At 41.7% G+C, this 23556-nt stretch overlaps 1 protein-coding gene across 1 annotated transcript in view; it reads left to right on the top strand.

The window, feature by feature from the left end:
- RASA2 (RAS p21 protein activator 2) overlaps positions 1 to 23556 on the top strand; it is a gene marked incomplete at its 3' end in the record, with an annotated part of 118414 nt that overhangs the window by 23672 nt on the left and 71186 nt on the right. Inside the window, exons 2-3 of the mRNA XM_080696407.1 lie at positions 9767 to 9884; positions 17284 to 17387. Of these exons, the coding sequence (XP_080552533.1) occupies positions 9808 to 9884; positions 17284 to 17387 (181 nt within the window). The 5' untranslated portion in view covers positions 9767 to 9807. The remainder of the gene's footprint in view (positions 1 to 9766; positions 9885 to 17283; positions 17388 to 23556) is intronic.

The following is a 23556-nucleotide window of genomic DNA, read 5'->3' as shown; positions in this document are numbered from 1 at the left end:
TTTTTGGTTCCTTCTCATCCACCTCAGAGTTTTAGCCCTGAGGCTCAGTGTTCAGATTTCTTCTCCGCCTTACTTACTCCCCTTGTGATCTTATCGTCTCATGGTTTTGTCGGTGTTAGGTACTTGCTGATTAATCACAAGTTTTATTTCCCGCAGAGACTCTTCGGCCTCCTGGCGTCTGTTCTTGGACGTCTCACAGGCATTGCGGACTCAGTTCTTGAATTTCTTCCCCAACAGGAGCTCCTACCGCTGGAAATGTCACCTCCGTTCATCCAGCTGCTCAGGCCAAACTTCTTAGGATCGTTTCTTGTTCCCTCTGTCTCCTATACCTACACGCAAAATAGCAACCCTGTTGGCTCCATCTTCAAAATATATGCCCAGTCAACCTCTCTGAGCCAAGACTGCTCCCCCATCTAGTACGGAACAGTACAGTGGCCTCTTGTCCACTCTGCTGCATCCAATCTGTGCTTTCTGCAGTGAGCCTTCTTGTTAAAGGTTGGTAATGCCATTCTGAGGCTCAGAATCGTTCCATCCTGCAACTTCTCATCTTACACTCAAAAGCCTAATATTTTCCAGTGGCCTAACTATTTAATTCGCTTCCTCTCCCCACCCCACCCCACCCCATCTTGTATCATTTCCTTCCTCCCTACTTTGTTTATTGCTTTACAGCCATACCCGCCTCCTTGATCATCCTTCAGTGTGCCAGACCCTCCTGTCGTAGGTCTTTCATTCTCTCTGCCTGCCCATCTCTCCCCAGATACCTTCATAGCATATACCCTTAAATATCTTAATAGAAATGCCTTCCTGATTTCCTATATAATTTTCTTTCTTTTTTTTTAAATGGGGATGGAACCCAGGGGCATTCTACCTCTGAGCGACACCCCCAGCCCTACATTTTATTCTCTATTTTGAAACAGGGTCTCACTGAGTTGCAAAGGGACTCACCAAGTAGCTGAGGCTGTCCTCGAACCCGGATCCTCTTGTCTGAGCCTCCCAAATGCTGGAATTACAAGAGTGCGCCACCACACCCAGCCATTCCTTTATTTCCTATGCTTGCTACTTCTTAACTCTCAAACTGTGCTTTGTTTTCTTCTATGTAATAAGTATTCATTTCTTCCATTGTAATAAATATGTCCGTTTCCCTACTAGACTGTACAGCAGTTCCATGTGGGCAGAGACCTATTTTTATTCACTGTCATATGTCCAACATTTAGAACAGTGCCTGCCATTTACAGACACTTAGTAAATATTTGTTGGAGCCAATTTTGGGGTACATATCTGTAATCCCAGTACTTGGAGGCTGAGACAGGAGGAGCGCAGGTTTGAGGCTAGCCTCAGCAACGTAGCGCGACCCTCAGCAACGTAGCGAGACCCTGTTTCAGAATAAAAGGGATGGGATGTGGCTGAGAGGTAGAATGCCCTGGGTCTAATCTCCTGTACTAAAAGAAATATTTGAATGAAGTGCGACAAGAACGATATAATGTGACCAGTATTGTAGAAGCACACATAAGGTAGAGTAGGAACATCAGAGAGTTACAAGACTGTTAAGCACTGAGGGAAGACTTGATAAGCAAAGATGCCTTAAGCACAGAACTGTTTGGAGGAAACAAACCGGAGGGAAGCCAGGTGCAGCTGCATGCACCTGGGAGGCAGAGGCAGAAGTACCTGTGTCCCGGGTTCGAGGCCAGCCTGGGCAACATTTCATCTCCTCTCAGGTCCAGTCATCTCAGTAAAACAAAGCAACAACAAATAGACGAGGTCCTGCCATTCAGAGGAAGTAGCGCTGCAGACCGCAGAGCACGGAGAACGTGCGTTGGGACAGTCAAAGTCCAGCCTTGCCCGAGCAGAGTGACGGGGTGAGGATTAAGCACGTGAGACCGAAACAGGCAGCGGGTGGGTCTTCATGTCACACTATAGAATCTTAGATTTTATCCTGCAAAGTGGGGAATGGCAGGTAGTGATTTGAGCAAGGGATGATATGTGCATGCGCACGTGCGCGCGCACACACACACACACACACACACACCCCTACCAGTGGGGAGTATTTACCTTTTAGAAAAGTAACTGGCAGCACAGTGTGGAGGATGAGGAGAAAGCTAAACACAGACACTGGCGTAAGGTACACAGGCTACTGTAGGATATGATACGCATCTTGAGCAAAGCAGTTACCATGGTGTGTGGGCAAGAGGATATTTTATTTTATGATTGGAACAAATTGTTGATGTTTAGTGTGATGATATTCTTGGCACACTTGCACTATATTTGTGAAAGAAAAAATGGAGGATTATTCTGCTCATCTTTGAAAAGCCATGCTTTAGGAAAGAAGACTTAATTTTAGTTAACAGTTATGTGGGGTTGTTTTTGATTGTGGCACGGGGGATTGAACCCAAAGGCCTTCTACATCTTCACCACATTTCAGCCCCATTTTATTTTTTATTTTAAAACAGGGTCTCACGAAGTTGCCGAGGGCCTTACCAAGTGGCTGAGGCTGGCCAGGAACCTGTGATCCTCCTGTCTCAGCCTCCCAAGTACTGGAATTACAAACGTTTGCCACTGCGCCCTGCTCAGCAGTTAAAGTCATAGTGTGAACTAGATGCATGTCTAAGGAGTATCTGTTAGGAATTCAACAAGGAAAGGTGACACAGAGTGGAAGAAGTTCTGGTCCAGTCTGGCTTCCTTCCTCAGTGATTAGCAGCTGCTTGTCAGTGATCTGAATGAAATCAGTGTGCACATTTTGCAGTAAGGTCAGAGTATCTGCCTTTGCATATGACAGTTCCCTAACATGTGCAATTTCTAAAGTGAAGGGTGGGCTATAAACACATTTTTTCCTTTCATTCAAATGCAAATAAAAATGATTTTCCTTGTTCAACTGGCTTGCTCAAGTATCATATTCCAACCGTATCTTGAATATTTTAATTTTAGTACTTTAGGTCAATATACGATTTGTAAATTTAAGGGTGAGATGGAGGTAGTTTGGATTTGCACATGGTTTGAATGTTTTGAACTTGGCACTCCAAATTCAGGGAAACATAATACTATGTTATTGAGCAGTATTTTTTTTTTCTCAACCAAATGGGGCAGCAGATAATGACAAAATATTTTCCAAAGGCATACCAACCATAGAAAGAATGAAAATCCATTTGTCTTCACATCCCATATTGAAGCATTCACCTTTTGCCTGTGCTAGGCTGCTCAGCTCGCTATCTGATAGAAAAAATGGAAATAGTCACCTTTGGAAGTGGCTTTGTAACTTCTGAGTTCATGTTTGATTCAAATAGCCACATCTAATGTATGGATTTGCTAAACTCTGAGGGACATTAAAGTAAACTTTGTTTTTTTTTTTTTGCGTGCGTGTGTGTGTGTGTGTGTGTGTACGCGCGCAGTAATGGAGATGGAATCCAAGGTATTCTACCTCTGAGCTACAGCCCCAGCCCCATTTTTTATTTTTTATTTTGAAACAGGTCTTACTGAGTTGCAAAGAGCATTACTAAGTAGTTGAGGCTGTCTGTGAACCGGGATCCTCCTGTCTCAGCCCCCCAAACGCTACTACTTCTTTTAAGATCAGGAAAGCTCCTGCACAATTGGGAAGCTGAAACTCGTAGCTGCATTTATCTTAGAACCTTGCCATCTCTGCTATGGTTAGGAATGTTCTAGTATGAGGAGACAGCTGTGAGCAGGCAAACACCTTCATCACTAAGTTGTCATCACTGCTGCCTCTACCTGTGACAACCTGTACAGCGGAATAAATGTGCCCTCCTCTGTACACACGAGGCCTGTGACTGAATCCCAGGACTTCTGCAACTGCTACTGTGGGGTTTAGACATCTCCATGACAGTGCTTCTGGTAGAAGCAGCTGAAGCTCTCCCCCTTCTCTTCTGTCCTCCAGTTTTTCCTAGTCAGTGAACCTGGTTGGTGGAACTGAAACTATAATCTCTCTGCAAGAGAGGCGGGGAAATGTAGCGCTTAGCTTTTGATTCCCTGCAATACAGGAAGGCAAACACTGAAGGAAGTTAAAATGAATGGATTTAACACTGATCCAGTGAATCTAATTCTCCTTAGGTTGATCATTATTAAATGGGATATAGGTAAGTTGAGAGAAATACCACCATCAAATGGTGTTGAGAAACTTTTTTTTGTTTTTCATAATGATTCATTTTATTTATTTATTTATTTATTTATTTATTTATTTATTTATACTACTGGGGATAGAACCCAGGGGCATTCTACCTCCAAGACACCCCCAGCCCTATTTTTTATTCTTTATTCTTTGAAACAGAGTCTCACTGAGTTGTAAAAAGCCTCATTAAGTAGTAGCTAAGGCTGTCCTCGAACTGTGATCCTCCTGTCTCAGCCTCCCAAATGCTGAGATTAGGAGTGTGCACCACCACACCCGGCTGTGATTCTTTTTTTTTTTTTTTTTTTTTGGTGGTTGTACTGGGGGTGGAACCCAGAGGTTTTCTACCTCTGGGCTATACTCTCAGACCTATTTTATATTTTATTTGGAAACAGGGTCTCACTAAGTTGCTGAGAGCCTCACTAAGTAGCTGAGGCTGGCTTCGAACCTGTGCGATCCTCCTGTCTCAGCTTTCCAAGCGCGGGGATTACAAGCGTGCGCCACCACGCCCGGCTCTTTTTTTTTTTTTTTAAATACCTAAAATTAGCCCACCCCCTTATGATTTATTAAGTGGTCTTTGTCAAAAGTGTCCTCATATTTAAGATATGCTTAGTAGCTAAAAAGCCTGAAAGAGGGAGTAAAATAAGAATGCTTTACCTAAACTGAGGGGAAGGTCAGTGTTGTCAAATATTGAAGAGTGGCCAGATAAAGTGGACAGAAAAACAATCATTTAATTTGATAACAGTCTTATTAATTAGTATTTTTGGAGGTTCTCTACAACAAGTAGGATCAGAAGCTAAATTGAATGTGTGGACTGTGAGTGGAAGGGAGAGATTGGAAACAGTCAATAAGTTTTCAAGGGACAATCTTTTTTTTTTTTGGCCCAGTGAGCTAGTGAAGCCCTACACATGTGAACAAGTACAGTCTTTAGAAGTTCTCCTTTTTTTGTCTTTTTGAGTAACCTGAAGTGGTGTGTGCTCTTAAGACACTACTGCTTAGAGATATAATAGCTACAACATTACTTTTATTATGCTTCTGTTAGTTACTTCACTTTGGATTATGTTTATGAGATGCCAATTAATAGCTACGGTATTTGAGGTTACACTTTAAAGTTCTGACAGCTTATTTAACATATTTGTATGATTGGTGAGCTGGGCATTGATTCGATGAATTAACTTTCAACACAATTATTTTGAATTTCAGTCAGTTGTAGGTATTTAAAAAGTGCAGACCACAAGAACTCCTTTGACAGAAAGTGATGTTGATTACATTTGTATATTATATAAAACATACATTTTTATCCTAAGTAAATATCTGATAATATCAAAATCATTGGATTTTGTATACAAAACCATTGTTTGTTCTCTACTGGAGAAGGCAGTAGATTATATGCACATTTATATTTTTTGTTATTATTATTATTATTAATTATTATTATTTCTTTTTTGTGTTTGTGTGGTCTTGGGGATTGCACTCAGGAGCATTCTACCTTCAAGCGACACCCCCAGCCCTTTCCATGTTTTGTTTTGAGACAAGGGTCTCACTACATTGTTGAGAGTCTTGCTACATTGCTGAGGCTGTCTTTGAACCTGTGATCCTCCTGTCTCAGCTCCCAAGTACTGGGATTACAGGTGTGTGCCATCATGCCTAAGTCAGTATTTTTTCAAAATGGGCTTAGGTAAAGAAGACATGTTCGGGGCAGAGATTTAGTGTTCAAAAATGACTCACTTGAGCTGGGCATGGTGATGCATGCTTGTAATCTCAGCATTCAGGAGGCTGAGACAAGAGGATGGTGGTTCACGGACAGCCTCAGTTACCACTTAGTGAGGCCCTTTGCGACTCAGTGAGGCCCTGTTTCAAAATAAAGAAATAAAAAATAGGGCTGGGGTGTGTAGCTCAGAGGTAGAATGCCCCTGGGTTCCATCCCCAGTGCCACAAGAAAGAAAGAAAGAAAGAAAGAAAGAGAGAGAAAGAAAGACAGACATTTGGGTGATATATTTATCATGATTCAATTCTAAATTCTTTTATATTACAGCTCCTTTATAGTGACCTAGATGGATTTTTTGGTTTAAAAATAAAACAATAAACCACTAGATTATGCAGAGAAGATAATGTTAAATAATAGAGTCTAAAGGAGAAGACTGAAAACAATGGAAGCAGATTGCTGGGGCGAAGGGCCAGCGCAGAGGAAGAGGAGGGGGATGGCAAGCCTCAAGGAAGAGGCAGGTGAGGGCACGGAGTTGGATGTATATAGCTTTTCCTGGTAGGGAATTGGATCGTTTATAAGGACTGACTCATTTTAGGCAAGTTCAAGGTCATTTCCAGGTTAAATTCCCAGATGCAGATCTGTACATGAGTTTTCTATTTTGGTTAAGTGATCACTTAATTTTTCTAATCTCTCGGTGACAAATTTAATAACAGTGAGTATCTTACTATTACCTTCCCATTTTTAAAAATTGCAACTTAAAGCCAGGCGTGGTGGCGCACACTTGTAATCCCAGCATTTGGGAGGCTGAGACAGGAGGATCACAGTTCAAGGACAGCCTCAGGTACCACTTAGTGAGGCCCTTTGCAACTCAGACCCTGTTTCAAAATAAAGAATAAAAATAGGGCTGTGGGTGTAGCTTGGAAGTAGGATGCCCCTGAGTTCCATTCCCAGTACCACAATAAATAAATAAATAAATAAATAAATAAATAAATAAATAAATAAATAAATAAATAAATATTATAACTTAAAACCCTGGATCATTAAACTTTTTTTTTTTTTTTTTCGGTACTGGAGATTGAACTCAGGGGCATTTAACCTCTGAGCTACACCCCCAGCTCTATATTTTTATTCTTGATTTTGAAACAGGGTCTCACTAAGTTGCAAAAGGCCTCACTAAGTAGCTGAGGCTGGCAGCGAACCCTGATCCTCCTGTCTTAGCCTTTCAGGTACTGGAATTACACATGTGCAACCACACCCGGCTTAAAATGTTTATTTTTTTTAATATAGATGCATTTAAGTTTCTGATAGACTTTAAAATTTTAAAAATTGAGCCAGGCGTGGTGGTGCACACTTGTAATCCCAGCGCTTGGGAGGCTGAGACAGGAGGATCACAGAGGTTTGAAGCTGCTGAGTGAGGCTCTCAGCAACTTAGTGAGACCCTGTTTCCAAATAAAGTATAAAATAGGTCTGGGAGTGTACCCCGGAGGTAGAAAAGCCCTGAGTTCTACCCCCAGTACCATATGAAAAATTTGTTTTTAATAACCTTTAGTTTTAAAGTTGATAAGCAAAAAGAGTCAAGTTTATCTAGTCGCAGCCTTCATCCTGCTTCAGTGGCTTGGTTTCATGATTCTTAGGGTAATAATACTCTTTGCTTAGGCAAACTACCTTGCTTTCTTAAATTTCAGCTCTTATGTTTTTGTTCCTCCTCTTGGTCCATGAATATAAGAACTTCAAAACTAGACCGTGTGTGTGTGTGTGTGTGTGTGTGTGTGTGTGTGTGTGTGTGTGTGTTCTGTGGTACTGGGAATGGAATCCTGGGTCATTCTACCTCTAAGCTACACTCCCAGCCCTATTTTTTTTTGAAACAGAGCCTCACTAAGTTGTGGAGGGCCTCACTAAGTAGCTGGAGGCTGGCTGAGAACCTGAGATCCCTCTATCTCAGCCTCCCAGGTACTGGGGTTACAAGCGTGGGCCACCATGCTTAGCTACCTATTATATTCTTTAATGTTCCTTTCTTTCTTTCTTTCTTTCTTTCTTTCTTTCTTTCTTTCTTTCTTTCTTTCTTTCTTTCTTTCTTCTTTCTTTCTTTTGTGGAACCAAGGGGTATTCGGCCTCCAAGCTACACATCCTGCCCTATTTTTTTTTTTTAATTCTTTATTTTTGAAACAGGGTCTCACTAAGTTGCAGAGGGCCTCACTAAGTAGCTGAGGCTGTCTGCAAACTGCAATCCTCTGGTCTCAGCCTCCCAAATGTTGGGAATACAAGCGTGCACCACCACACCCAGCTACTGGTCATTTCTTCAATGACTATTTCTCAAGTGTTTGCTATATGCCAGGCACTATTTTAGATCTTGGCGGTCAGCAAGTTCTCAGGCCTCAAGAATCAGAACCAGAAAACTATAATAATTTTTATTAAAGTATAAACGATGATAAGTAAAAATTGAACAGAAATTTAGATAGTTATGAATGTTACCAAGGAGGCAGAACAGTGAAATAGAATATGGTAGCAGGATTATCTGCTTTGGGTAGACTAGTCAGGGAGGGCTTTTCTGAGGAAGCGACATTTGAGCTGAAACTTGGTGGTGGTAAGGGCAGTAGCCACGTGAGAGCGGGAGTAGACACCGGCAGAGCTCTGAGCTGAGCGAGCCTGGCAGGGCTGGTGAGTGGCCAAGAGTGGGCGCCGCGGAGTGGGAGGAAGAGGGCAGAAGGACAGTTTAGTGGGGCCATGAAGACTGTGGTGTGAAAGAGTTTTATTCTGGGTGAAATGTGTGGTTTTAGAACGAGTGAGTGACTGACTTGAATGCTGTGTTTGAAAGACATGCTCCTGATGAGCGTGAACTGTAGGCGGGGCAGCATGGAAGCAGGACACCAGTCAGGAATTGTCACTGTGCTGTGTGGGAGATGGTGGCGGCTCCAGAGGTCTGATGGGCATGGAGGTAGGGAGGTGGTGGGAGGTGGTGAGGAGGAGGAAAGGATGGTGGCAGATTGGGAGACGAACATTGTTGGGGGGAGGAAATCAGAAGGTTTGTCTAGAACTCGTTAAATTTGAGATGCCTACTGAATATCCAGGGACAGCTGAATATTCACATGCATGGTTGAAGAGGGAGCGCTCAGGCACTAACCCCACATGCTGCGGCATACACTGCTTGCTTAGAGGAAGAAGAGGAGGTGGCCCAGAGCCGAGCTGAGGCACAGGCCGCTGGAGAGGTGAGAAGGTGACGTAGGAGGAGAGCCAGGCGTCCTGTGGCGAGAGCCAAGGGAAGGCAGCGTCCTACAGCGGATCCAGGGCTCACTGTGTCGGGTGTGCTGCCGGCCAGTGTGACGAACAGAGCCAAGCCATAGGATCTGGCCATCGGAAGGCATCGGTGGTTTTGCTGAAGGAATCCCAGTGTCATTATGGGATCCACAGAATGAGTGGGAAGTGAGAGTGGAGGTGCTGACTAGGAAGGACGCTTTGGAGAAGTTGTGCAAAGGGAGTCTAGAAGTGGAGTGATGTGGACGGGGAGAGTCAAGGGAGAGTCAAGGGAGACTTTTTCTTCTTCGTTTGCTTTTTTTAAATTGAGAAGCTTCCATACTTGTTCATCTGCTGATGGAAGCAATCTGGTCAAAGAAGAAATTAATACTGATTCTGGGAAGAGTGATTAACCGGGGAGTCAAGTCCCTGTGGTAGTGCTGCTGGGACAGGCTGGCGAGCACACGCGGGGACGCCACTTTGCACGGGCCGGGGATGCAGTGATGTAGATGACCCACGGGCCCCTCTACCCACCGCCTCTCCCTTCACTCCGACCAGTCTCCTTTACACCAATTGATCTTTCAATAATCGCTGTTTTTTTTTAATAATATGTTATACATAAATATGTTCCATCAGATTGAATTCATTGTATACAAGCTTAGCATGAAGCAGCTGGCAATGTTTAACACGAATTTTAATTTTTTTGCCAACAGGTGAAGCAAAAAATTTATTGCCATATCTTGGGCCCAATAAAATGAGAGATTGTTTCTGTACCATAAATTTGGACCAGGAAGAAGTTTACCGTACCCAAGTTGTTGAAAAATCTTTAAGGTTGGTAAAAAAAACCTGAAAATTTTCATTTGTAAGATACATGCCGTGATGCATCAGTTTTCTGCATTTTCCAGATTGTGATCATCAAGAAGACTTTTACTTGAAACATTTATATTTGTATTTGAAACTTTCTTTTTACATTGTGAATCTCCCCCTCCTCCTCCTCCTCCTCCTCCTCCTCCTCCTCCTCCTCCTCCTCCTCCTCCTTCTTCTTCTTTGTAATTTGTAATACTGAGGATTGAACCCTGGAGCATTCTACCTCAGAGCTACACCCCTGCCTTATTTTCTATTCTTTATATTGAAACAGGGTCTTATTAAATTTAGAGGGACTCCTCACTAAGTAGCTGAGGCTGCCCCTGAACCTGTGATCCTCCTGTCTCAGCCTCTCAAATTTATTCATTGGAGAAATTGGGATTACAAGCGTGCGCCACCACGCTCGGCTTACATTATGAATTGATTTTTAGAGTTACAGACTCCTAAGAGTTTGAAGGAGCCTGAATGTTCTTTGAGCTGGACTAACCGCCTTCTGCCTGGCTCCTCCTGGACAGTATAAGTGATCATGTGGCATTTGCTTAATAATGTTCTAGCCACCAAGAAATTCACGGCCTCCTAAGCACCATTTGGTCTTTGAACTCCTCTGACTCTTAGAAAGCTCTTATGTTTAGTTGGTTAATAATTATTAAAATGAGAACTTACGATAGGCCAAGAGCCTGCTAGATTCTGTCTGTTGGTGTGTCCATGAGAGCAGGGTAGCACAGTGCTTACTTTGATGTGGCTTCTGCTGCCCCAGAATGCGTCTTTCTCTTAATTGTTCCTGATTCCCTCCCTTGGGTTTCTGGGGGACGCGTTTAGTTCATCCTTCACATGACACTTTCAAGTTTTTGAAAGCAGTTATCATATCTCAGTCTGTTCTGTAGGCTACGTTTTGCCCATTTGTTTGAATTTTCCTCAAAGCACACTATTATTTGATTTCTCCAACGAATAAATTACTCCTAAAGTTCATGCAGATTACTTCATCGTCCATTACCAGGCAGTGAGCTCTTAGATCTCTCGTCTGTGAAAGTGTAACTGCGCTTTGAGATTATCATAGTAAATCCCAATCTGCAAAATCAGAGCGTGTCACTTCCGCCCTGTAGCCGTGTTTGTGGACGTAATTCTGAGGTATGCTGGAAGGGTACAGTCTTGTTCAGAGATAAGAGTCAAACCAAGGGTCCAGGGTGGTAGTGTTTAAATAAGGATGTGCCAGATGACATTGTGTGCCAGGATTTAGGTGAATTATATTTCAGAACGTTGTATTTCAGAGATAATGTCTTTTCATACTTTTTTTCATGTGTTTGTTGCTTGTACTTGCCCTCTTTTTTCTATAAACTTTGCCTTCATTTTTTAATTTCAGTCTTTATAATTTTGAATACATATTGATTTCTTCATAAAAAAGGTACTATTGCCGGGAGTGGTGGCGCACACTTGTAATCCCAGCATTCAGGAGGCTGAGACTGGAGCCCGCAGTTCACGGCCAGCCTCAGCTACTTAGGCCCTCCACAACTTAGTGAGATCCTGTTTCAAAATAAAGAATAGGGGGCCGGGCGTGGTGACGCACGCTTGTAATCCCCGCGCTTGGGAGGTGGAGACAGGAGGATCGTGCTGGTTCGAAGCCAGCCTCTTTGGCTTAAGAGACCCTGTTTCCAAATGAAAAGGTTAAAAAATAGGTCTGGGAGTGTAGCCCGTGGGAGTATATCTCGGAGGTAGAAGGGCTTCCAGGAACCCCAGTACCACCAAAAACAAAAACAAAAACAAAATAAAGAATAGGGTGGGAGGTGTCGTTCAGAGATTGAATGCCCCTGGGTTCCTTCCCCAGACCCGCAAAATATATATACATACATACATACATATATATTATAGTTTAGTAATTTAAGTACTTCAGTAACTCAAAAAGAGTGCTCAAAAAAAGAGCACATTTCAAATTCTGAGTCATAGTCAACATCCCTATTGTATTAGAATTTTAGTATTCTTTATAATTGTAAATATAAATTTGTGGATATTTTTGTAATGATGAAAACTGAGTTGCTGAAAGACTGAATAATTTTGTCCTGTTATAAAGGAAGTTAGAAGCGAAGCTGAGATTGAGGCCCTGAAACCACTCACTGTTGGCTACTTTAATGTCCTCTGACTTTATATCACACAGTGATGAGTGATAACAGAATGGCTAGTAACTGTCCAGAAATTGGATACCTGCAGTACTTTCTAATATCTACCCTTACAAATGAGTAACCAAAATTAGGTCCCCCCCCCTCTCTTTTTTACTCTTGCCTTTCTGCATTTGTGTGTAAGGGAAATAATGAAATCAGTTTTTTCTAAAATCTATAGTTTTCTAGCTGTATCCCACTCTGGAAGATAATTGAAAGCTAGCAATAGTTACCTTAGGTAACTTCTATATAGGTTGATTAGATGCTTCTTGGATTCAGGGTGACCCTAGCATTTTCTCTCATGTGATGAACAAAAGAATATTTTTTAATTTTTATTTATTTATTTTGGTGGTACTGGGGGTGGAACCCAGGGGCTTTTCTACATCCAGGCTATACTCCCAGACCTGTTTTATACTTTATTTGGAAACAGGGTCTCACGATGTTGCTGAGAGCCTCACTCAGTAGCTGAGGCTGGCTTTGAACCTGTGCGATCCTCCTTTTTTTTTTTAACCCTTCCAAGGGCTGGGATTACAAGTGTGTGCCACCATACCTGGCAAGAATCTATATTTAAAAATTCTTAGCTGGGTGTGGTGACGCACGCTTGTAATCCCAGCATTCAGGACGCTGAGACCGGAGGATCACAGTTTGTGGACAGCCTCAGCTACTTAGTGAGTCCCTCTGCAACTCAGTGAGACCTGGTTTCAAAATAAAGAATAAAAAATAGGGCAGGGGGTGTAGCTAGGAGGTAGAATGCCCCTGGGTTCCATCCAACTCTTGCTCACCTTATTTTTATTTCAGTTCTCTTAACACTTGTGGATATTGTGATAAGTTTTTTAAGCCAAAAGTTAGTAGATATCATTTAGATCTTTTATAGGTTGTGAACATCATAGTTTTTTTTTAATGTAAGCAGGAGTTTGATACTATATATAATCTTTTTACTTTATACTTGCCTTTTTTGTCCTCTCAAGTTGCCCTTTATGTCTTTATTTTCAGTTTTTATCATTTTGAGTATCTATTGAGTTCCTAGGAAAATTATTACATAAAACTGAAAATACTTTTTTTGTGTGTGTGGGTCTGGGGATGGAACCCAGGGGCATTCAACGTCTGAGCTACAGTCCCTGCCCTACTCTTTATTCTTTAATTTGAAACCGGGTCTCACTGAGTTGCAGAGGGCCTCACTAAGTAGCTGAGGCTGTCCGCGCATCGCGATCCTCCGGTCTCAGCCTCCCCAGTGCTGGGATCACAAGCGTGCGCCACCACGCCCGGCTTGAAAATACTTTAACATCCCATGTAAGAAACAAGCTGAGCAGCTGAGCCTCTCCTCACGTCCTTTTAGGAAAGAGGTGGGTACAGACAGAGGACAGCACACGCCTGCACTTGCTGCTCTCCCCCTCAGCAGACGTGTCCTCAGGAGACCAGGTTCATGATACCAGCACATTGTTGTTCTAAAAATGATATAAATCACTTACTCACACCTGTAATCCTAGTATGTAGAAGGCTGAGTACTAGGCCGGGCGTGGTGGCGCATGCTTGTAATCCCCGCGCTTGGGAGGTGGAGACAGGAGGATTGCGCAGGTTTGAAGCCAGCTGGCGTAAGAGACCCTGTTTCAAAAAAATATATAAAAAATAGGTCTGGGAGTGTAGCCCGGAGGTAGAAGGGCTTCCAGGAACCCCAGCACCACAAAAAAAAAAAAAAAAAAAAAAAAAAAAAGAAGGCTGAGTACTGGGAAGCAGGATCAGAGGTTTGAAGCCAGCGTTGGCAACTTACAACAACCTAGCAAGACCCTGTTTCACATAAGAAACAAAATCAGGCCAGTGGGTGTAGCTCAGTGGTAGAATGCCTCTGGGTTCAATCCCCAGTGCACGCATGTGCACACACACCCCCTCTTCCCTCTCTTGAGCCCAGTGTGGTGGTGCACACTTGTAATCCCATCATTTGGGAGGCTGAGAAACGAGGACCCGGATTCGTAGCCAGCCTCAGCTACTTAGGCCCTCCACAACTTAGTGAGACCCTGTTCAAAATAAAGAATAAAAATCAGGCCAGGAGTGTAGCTTGGAGATAGAATGTCCCTGTGTTCCATCTCCAGTGCCAACAAAAAAAAAGAAAAGAAAAGAAAAAAGCATTCATTATTTATTAATTAAAGATGCAGGCAATCAGATATAGAGGTTAGGTTATTGAGATTATAATGCTAAAATAATATAACTTAATAACTCATGATTTTATTTCGCTTTAGAATGAGCTTTAAGGTAATTGTAAATATGGATATGTGATACATAAAGTCTTCATTTTATAATTGTTCGTGAAACAATAAAAGGAAAGAAATATCTACATGTAACATCTTTCCTAATAGTTGTTTTTGTATTGATTTCTATATTAAGACTAATTTGAAGACTCAAGTTACTTTGCTAGAGCAACTTTAAAAAGTTTATTTTCATTGCATTTGAAAACTGCAGTGTAAAAGTGAACAGGTTTTGGAACAGCTAAAATAGCTGTGTCAGCTGTGGAACCCAGAGCATTCAACTTCAAGCTACACCCCCTGCCCTAGTTTTTATTCTTTATTTTGAGACAGGGTCTCAATAAGTTGCAGAGGGCCTCACTAAGTAGCCTAGGCTGTCTGCGAACTGGGATCCTCCAGTCTCAGCCTCCCGAATGCTGGGATTACAAGCGTGCGCCACCACACCTGGCTCTATTTTGTATTTTATTTGGAAACAGGGTCTCACTAAGCTGCTAAGAGCCTCACTAAGTAGCTGAGGCTGGCTTCGAACCTGTTTGATCCTCCTGTCTCAGCCTCCCAAGTACTGGGATTACAGGCGTGCACCATCAAGCCCGACTGACTTCTGTAGTATTTTACCTTGCATTTCAGAGCTTCTCACCAATTATAACATCCTAGTGATACTGCTTCTCATTGTAATATTTGTAAAGAATCTTTTTGTTCTCTAAATATTCTCAAGAAGCCAGGGGTGGTGGCACACGCTTGTGTGATCTCGAACTCAGCACTTAGTGAAGCCCTTTGCAACTCAGTGAGACCCTGTTTCAGAAATAAAGAATAAAAAATAGGGCTAGGGTATAGATTGGAAGTAGGATGTCCCTGGGTTCCATCCCTAGTACTGCCAAAAAAAAAAAAAAACACCCCCCCAAAAAATATTCTCAAGAAAGAAGTACTCTTGACAAAAAATATCTACTAACATTTCAGAGATCTATGTCTTTATAAATATAACAAAATAGAATTTTTAAAATGAACTTATAAAAGTAAACAGTTTAGCAGGAGAAAACCTTTGCAACTTTGAGGGGAGATAAATATTTCTTAGGATGCAGTAAACACTAACCATATGTATGTACGTACATACATACATACATACGGTTAATTTCACAGCAATTAAAGCAAAATGAACTACTGTATATGTATATACAGCATAAAAACATCTCATAGACATTAAGCTGAGGGAGAGAATCAAGGCACAAAAGTAGATACTGTATGGTTTTGGTGGTTTCCAGCAGCAGGTTTGGTGGGGTAACTGGAGGGGCATAAGGGAGCTTTCTGGGGAGTTAACCCTTCTCTGTTTCGATTAGGATGGAGTCTATTTAGGTTTATAAATTTATCAGAGGTCATCAGCCTCTCTACTTTCAGTTGTATTTTTTCTTTTTTTTTTCTTTTCTTTTCTTTTCTTTCTTTCTTTTTTTTTTTTTTTTTTTTTTTTGTGGTACTGGGGTTTCTGGAAGCCCTTCTACCTCCAGGCTACACTCCCAGACCTATTTTTACATTTTTATTTTGGAAACAGGGTCTCCTAAGCCAGCGCGCGCTGCTGGCTTCGAACCTGCGGGATCCTCCTGTCTCCGCCTCCCAAGTGCAGGGATTACAAGCGTGCGCCACCACACCCGGCTCAGTTGCATTTTATTGTATGTAATTTATGCCTCAATAAAGTTGATTAAAAATAGCATAGTTGTGTGTGTGTGTGTGTGTGTGTGTGTGTGTGTGTGTGGAACTGGGTGTTTTTTTTTTTTGCCGAACTGGGGATTGAACCCAGGATCATTCTACCTCTGAGCTATCCCCCAGCCTGATATTTTATTCTTTATTTTGAAACAGGGTCTCACTAAGTTGCGGAGGGCCTCACTTGGTAACTGAGGCTGGCTGTGAATCTGTGAACCTTCTGTCTCAGCCTCCCAAGTACTGGGATTACAAGTGTGCGCCACCACGCCTGGCTAGTATTTATATTTTCACCGTCACATATAACAGCACCTATTTTAGGTCTTCCATTTTAGGATTAACACAGCTTTACAGATTTATATATTTCCAACACAATGATGCTGTAAATGCCGCTGTCCTCAGCTCTTTGGAGGTCACCTAAAGTCATCCTGACCCCAGGAGATTATTTTATCTTATATCCATGGATTCCAGAGAAGCACTTTGTTGAGAACTCATTGCAGTTGAGGTCCTCTGAGTTCAACTTATTCTGTATAGCATGGAGATTTTTTTTTTTTTTTTTGGTGGTATTGGGGATGGAACCCAGGGACATTTTACCTTCAGGCTACACCCTCAGACCTTTTTTTTATTCTTTTTTTTTTGAAACAAGGTCTCAAAGTAGCTGAGGCTGTCTGGGAACTGTGATCCTCTTGTCTCATCTTCCCGAATGCCGGGAATACAAGTGTGCGCCACCACGCCTAGTTTGAGAATTTTTTTTTATTGTGGTGGTGGTGGTGGTACTGGGGATTGAACCCTTCTCTGGGCTATACTCCCTGACCTATTTTGTATTTTTATTTGGAAACAGGGTCTCTTAAGCCAGCAAGGCTGGCTTCGAACCTGCGCGATCCTCCTGTCTCCACCTCCCAAGCTTGGGGATTACAAGCGTGCGCCACCACGCCCGGCTACTGTTGTTTTTGAGATACTGATTCTACCTCTAAGCTACACTCCCAGTCCTATTTTATTCTTTATTTTGAAACAGGGTTTCACTAAATTTCGGAGAGCCTCACTAAGTAGCTCAGACTGGCCTCAAACCTGCCATCCTCCTGTCTCAGCCTCCCAAGTATTGGGATTACAAGTGTGCACCCCCACATTTTGGAGTTTTTGAAGTTCTTTCAATGGAATTTCATTATCTCATTTCATTGATTTTTATTGAAGGTGATATTGACTATGAATAGTACTATTATTAATAATGATAGTAGTAAGTTATTATTTGTTATTATTTGATGTAATGAGCTTTCTCCCTTTTCTTTCTAGCCCATTTTTCAGTGAAGAATTTTATTTCGAGATTCCAAGAACTTTCCAGTATTTGTCTTTCTATGTTTATGATAAGAATGTTTTACAAAGAGACCTTCGAATAGGTAGGTATTATTGAAAATTATTTTAAATTATAAAACATTGGCGTTTTTATATTCACTCTTAATCTTAAGTATGAAGTGTTGGAAACTGTAGAATAACATATGCTCAACATTTTTTATTATTTTCTCTAAACACTGTTCGTTTGTGAATTTGAGTTTGAATTTGTACGTTCAGTTTCTCTGACACATCCTCAGGGAGGCGTTCGCCAGTCCCGTGCTCACTGTGTCACGTGTCATTCAGGAGCACAGTCCTCTGCTAAGTGTGGTGCTTGTGAGGGCAGGGGCTGTGTCTCAGAGTGACTTCCTGTTAGTATTTGTCAAAGGCAGGCATGACGACACACCCTTGTAATACCAGCCTTCAGGAAGCCGAGACCCGAGGAGCGCAGGTTCCTGGCCAGCCTCAGCTACTTAGTGAGGCCCTCTGCAACTCAGTGAGACACTGTTTGAAAATAAAGAATAAAAAATCAGGCTGGGGGTGTAGAATGCCCGATAGGTTCAGTTCTCGGTACTGCAAAAAAAAAAAAAAAAAGTACTATTTGTCAAATGGTTCAAATAATGTTTTTATTCAAAGATTGTAGTATTGATCTATCTTAAAAATCTGTTTTTTAGACTTTTCTAATAGAACTAATAAGATGACAGACTTAGGGGCCGACTTGTACTCTAAAACTCATACACCAGTATCTTTTATCCAAAATGCTTAGGATCAAGGGTGTTTCGAATTTTGGATGTTTTGAATATTTGCATAGACTTTCTCAATTGAGCATCCCTAGTCTGAAATCTGAAATTTTGAACATCATGTTGGTGTTCAAAAACTTTCAGATACCTGAGCATTTGTGGTTTCAGGTTTTCAGACTTTATCATAATAGAATCCATGCTAGAGTTTTAAACTAAATAAGAGCTACCCAAATAGTTAGGAGGCTGAGACAGGAGGATTGCAGGTTTGAGGTCAGTGTGTGGTAACTTAGCAAAACCCTACTTCAAGATAAAAATAGGAAGAACTAGGGTGTAAGTCAGAGGTAGAACACCTCTGGGTTCAATCAGTAACACACACACACACACACACACACACACACACACACACACACACACTTCACATGATAAGGAGTTTGGACTTTATCCTGTAGATAGTGATTTTGAACTTTCTAAGAATATATGTCACTATATATAACTGTGTGTATGTACTTTATGTAACCTACGCTGTGTGTGGGTGGGGGCTTACTAGGATTTAACCCAGGGGCATTCTACCTCTGAACTACACCCTTGGCCTTATTTTATTTTATTTTATTTTTTGCAGTACTGGGGATGGAACCAGGGACATTCTACCTCTGAGTGACACCCCCAGCCCTATTTTTTATTTTTTATTTTGAAACAGGGTCTCCCTGAGTTGTAAAGGACCTCACTTAAGTAGTTGAGGCTGTCCGTGAACTGTGACCCTCCTGTGTCAGCCTCCTGAATGCTGGGATTGCAAGCCCTTTTTTAATTTTTAATTTGAAACGGTGTCTCATTAAATTGCTGAGAGTCTTCGTAAGTTGCCAAGGCTGACCTTGAACCTGCAATCCTCCTCTCTCAGCTTCCCAAGTACTGGGACTACAGACGTGTGCCTCCACACTGGGCTTTGTGTAGTTTATATATGTTGAATTCATAGATTGAAAGTTGTAGGCATAGGAAGGTGCTGATTTAGAATGAGGAGAAATTAGGGCATGGGGACCAGTAAGGAGGCTCCTCAAATGAGGTGAATAGGGCAGTAACAGTGGACACGTGAATGAGGGAATGTCCTTTAGAGGTTCCAAATAGGACTAAGGACCAAAGGGATAAAGAGGATGAGAGAAGGGGAAATGGCATTGTTGTTTCTGTGGCCATCACCGACTGAGATGGGGAACACAAAACGATCATTCAGTTTTGGAGTGGGGTGAAAAGAGTGAAGAGACTTTGGTTTCAGAAAACTTAAACATGGCCGGGCGTGGGGGCGCACGCTTGTAATCCCAGCGCTTGGGAGGCGGAGCCAGGAGGATGGCGCAGGTTCGAAGCCAGCCTCAGCTACTTAGGTTCTCAGCAATTTAGTGAGACCCTGTTTCCAAATAAAATAGAAAATAAGTCTGGGAATATAGCGCGGAGGTAGGAAGCCTCTGGGTTCCACCCCAGTACCACACACACACACACACACACACACAACTTAAACATGTATTATCTGAGGATATCATGGTGGACACGTTGGTTGGTGGCTGTAAATACCTATCTAAAGCTTAGGGAGGAGCTGGAGACATAGGCATGAGCGCTGTCAGCATTGAGAGATACTTGAAGGGTATGCTGGAATGAAATTACCTGAGAGTAGATAAGGAGGGTTTCAGAGACCAGCAGTCCTCAGTGAACACTGATAAGGAATTACCAGGAATGTAAGAAGAGAGATTAATGTCACTGAAGGTGAGAGGGGATCTTTTAATGTCAACACCTAGAGTGAGGGAGAGTGGGGCAAGGTTGTTTGGTGGTTATTAGCAAGCCTTGAGAGAGTGTGTAACTTTGAACATCTTACTCTCATGCAGAGAGTGTGTGTGTGTGTGTGTGTGTGTGTGTGTGTGTGTGACAGACAGACAGACAGACAGACAGACAGACAGACAGATAGACAGACACTGGGGATTAACCATTTTCTTCCAAGCTATACCCCAGCCCTATTTTATTTTGAAATGAGGTCTTGCTAGTTTGCTTAGAATCTTCCTAAATTGCTAAGGCTTGTTCTGAACCTGTGGTCCTCCTCCTGTCTCAGCCTCTCAAGCACTGGAATTACAGGCATGCACTACCATGCCTGGCTTATCCTGAGTTTTGTGTTAGCTGGCTTAGTACCACAAGCTTGTAATCTCAGTATTTGGGAGGCTGAGACAGGAGGATTGCAGATTCATGGCCAGCCTCAGCTACTTAGTGAGGCCCTCCGCAACTTGGTGAGACCCTGTTTCAAAATAAAAGAGTAAAATAGAGCTGGGAGTGTAGCTCAAAGATAACATGCCCCTTGATTCAATCCCTAGTACCAAAAAAAATTTAACTGATTTTTCATTGTCCCTTTCCACATAATATTATAATCTTTGTGTAGTAGTTCTTGAAAAGGTCTTTAGTTGAAGTTTGTACATTTTTTTTTTCGGGTCTGAGGATGGAATCCAGGGGCATTTGACCTCCAAGGTACACCCCTGCTCTATTTTTTATTCTCTAATTTGAAACAGTTTCACTGAGTTGCAGAGGGCCTAAGTACCTGAGGGAACCACGATCCTCTGGTCTCAGCCTCCCAAATGCTGGGATTACAAGCGTGTGCCACCACGCCTGGCTGTGAAGTTTGTAATTATGATATTAAAAAATTGTCTTTGATAAAAATTAGTTTTAAGTAAAATAATTTTTAGTCAAAATCAGTTCTTTATGGAGTGATATCAGGAAGTCATAACTGTTGGTGTCTTAGATGTTTATTTCTTATTAAAGGATAAAGTTTCTACATTTAATGGAAAAGTTTTTGTATATAGAAGTCATTATTCACCAATACAAAATTAAAAAAAAGAAAACATAGTATTTCCGCTTTAACTTAAGGCTGGAAAATAGCCTTGATGGTTTTGCCTTTTACATATAGAAATTATTACTAACGTAAACACAGCATATCTCCGTTAACAAGTTGGAAAATGGTTTTGATCATTTTACTTACACATTTTTAAGCTCTTTCTAATTTAACACATTTTCTTCTGTTATTAACTCAAAATTCTTTTTAAAATTGTGAGCTTTGAAGACTTTTTTTAAAAAATTGTAATTATGGCATTATAGATAATGCTAAATTACTTTTTTGTGAATTTTTTCTATGCTGTTGGGATCTGAACCCAGGGCCTTACAATGGTAGGCAAGCTTTCTACCACTGAACTATACTCCCAGCCCTGCATTACTTTTGAACTAACGTGCCTTCCTAGACCTCTTCCCTGAAGTAATAATTGTTATTAGAATAGGATATAATTTTTTATATCAGTACTTGATGTGTCAGAAAAAGTTGGCATAAAAATTGGATTATGTAGATTAATTAAAAACTTGAGACATAGGGTCCATGCTGTAAAAAGATAGACAGTTGTAAAGCTATCTTTTATTGTGTGATATATTTTCCTAATGTATAGTGTCTTCTTTTTCTTAAAGAGAAAAAAAGAACAGAACTTTAGGCATATATTTCTATTTCCAATGAGTATTTTAATAATACTGAAATTAAACTGCAAATATTTCACCTCCTACTATTTATATTTTTTTCTAGTTATTTTATTTTTCAAGGGAATCTAGAGCCCAAAGAAGTAAATTATGGCTATCTTAGTAGATGTTGGCAGCTTTTTTTTTTCTTTCCCCTTGCCTCTGAACTGTACAGAGATAAAAGAATTTCACTAGGATGTAAGAGACTTGAATTTCAGTCATAACTTATCACTGACTCTGTGACCCTTTAACAAGCCACTCTTATTTCTTTGGCATGGTTCATCTATAAATTTAGTCTGGGTTTAAAATAGCTTAAGATCTTTTCCAGCTCTCTGAGTTGTCATTTCTCTTGGCATTTAGCTCTTAAGTCAGATTACCTGTTTAGAAGTTGCCTGTGTCTACACTTTGGTTTTCTTTGCGTAGGCAGCTGTGTTAGTTATCAGTTGTACATACGAGCCACCCGTATTTAGTGGCTTAGCGAGGCACAATCCCGTGGACCCTCAGTGTGGGCTACCCTCAGCCGAGTCGGTGTCCCGGCACACTCCTGCCGTCTTGTCTGGGAGGTCAGCGGTGTGGGTGGGCTGGCTCCTGCCCTTGTTGCTGGCTCTCAGCTGCCTCTTCCTCTCCACCTGATCTCTGGATTCCAAGAGGTCAAGTGCTACTGCTGCACAGTGGCTACTAAGCCTCTGCTTGCATTACGTTAACTGATGTCCCATTGGCTAAAACAAGCCACAGAACTAGTTCCAGAGTCAGTGCAGGAGGGGACTCCGAGTGGCCTAGATACTAGGAAGCGTGATTTATTGGAGGCCATTAATATGCCAGTCTACCACCGAGCCCAAGAGGCACCAACCCACGCCCCACACACAGAGCCTTTTCAGTGCTGCCTCTGGCTCTCGATTGCTGCTCTTGATTGTCTGCCAGAGTTTATTCAGTCCTCTGGTCTGATTTCATCTTGTGCAGGCAACCACACTTATAACTACTTCTCTCTGCTTTTTTCTACTAGTGCCCAAGTAGGATCTGCGTCAGGTTGAAATTTCTAAGACTCTATAACTAAAAATGAGACTCAAGGATATTTACCGATGACCAAAAAAAATGCTGCTTAAACTTGTATTGGAAAGCTAAGATTTCTTTTACTTAGAGACAAACAAAGGTGGTTCCTTTGTGTTTTTGTGTTTCCTCTTTCTTTTTGTGTTTCTTCTCCTTATCTGATTTTAAGGAACTAATAGAGTATCTGGGGTGTATGTGTTTGGCATTAAGCTCTTTCTGTCTTAGAGTTTGTCAGGACAGTGGGGGAAATGAAATAGTATCTTTAAATGGTTTGTTAGGCCAGGCATGGTGGCGCACACTTGTAATCTCAGTACTTGGGAGACTGAGACAGGAGGATTGCAGGTTCAGCCTCAGTAACTTAGTGAGGCCCTCTGTAATTTAGTGAGAGACCTCATATCAAAATAAAGGATAAAAATAGGACTGGGGATATAGCTCAGAGGTAGAATGTTCCTGGGTTCAATTTCAAGTGCCCCCCCCCCCGTATACACGCAGGCACACATGTGCGCGTGCGCACACACACACACGCACACGCACACGCACACACAGAGAAAGCAGTTCTTTTTTTCTCATTTGTAAGATGTTGATTATATGCGGAACCTCCAGGATTGTTGTAAAATTTAAACAAGAAAGTATGTTAGAGCCGGGTGTGGTGGTGCATGCTTGTAATCCCAGTATTTGGGAAGCTGAGACAGGATCATCTCAGTGAGACCCTGTTTCAAAAAATAAAGAATAAAAATAGGGTGGGGATGTAGCTCAGTGGTAGAATACTCCTGGGTTCCAACCCTAGTATCACAAAAAAGAAAAGAAAATATGTTAGAGTAATTAGTAGAGGTCCAGTATTAGGCTGCCTGCCTTTTATAGTTAACGCCTGCCAGTTTAACTAATGATACCATAATATGACAAATAAGAGAATGCCACTGTCTCACTGTGC

The sequence above is a fragment of the Muscardinus avellanarius genome (assembly GCF_963383645.1).
Source record: "Muscardinus avellanarius genome assembly, chromosome: 5".
Taxonomy (NCBI): domain Eukaryota; kingdom Metazoa; phylum Chordata; class Mammalia; order Rodentia; family Gliridae; genus Muscardinus; species Muscardinus avellanarius.
This window is presented reverse-complemented; position numbering and strand designations above follow the sequence as displayed.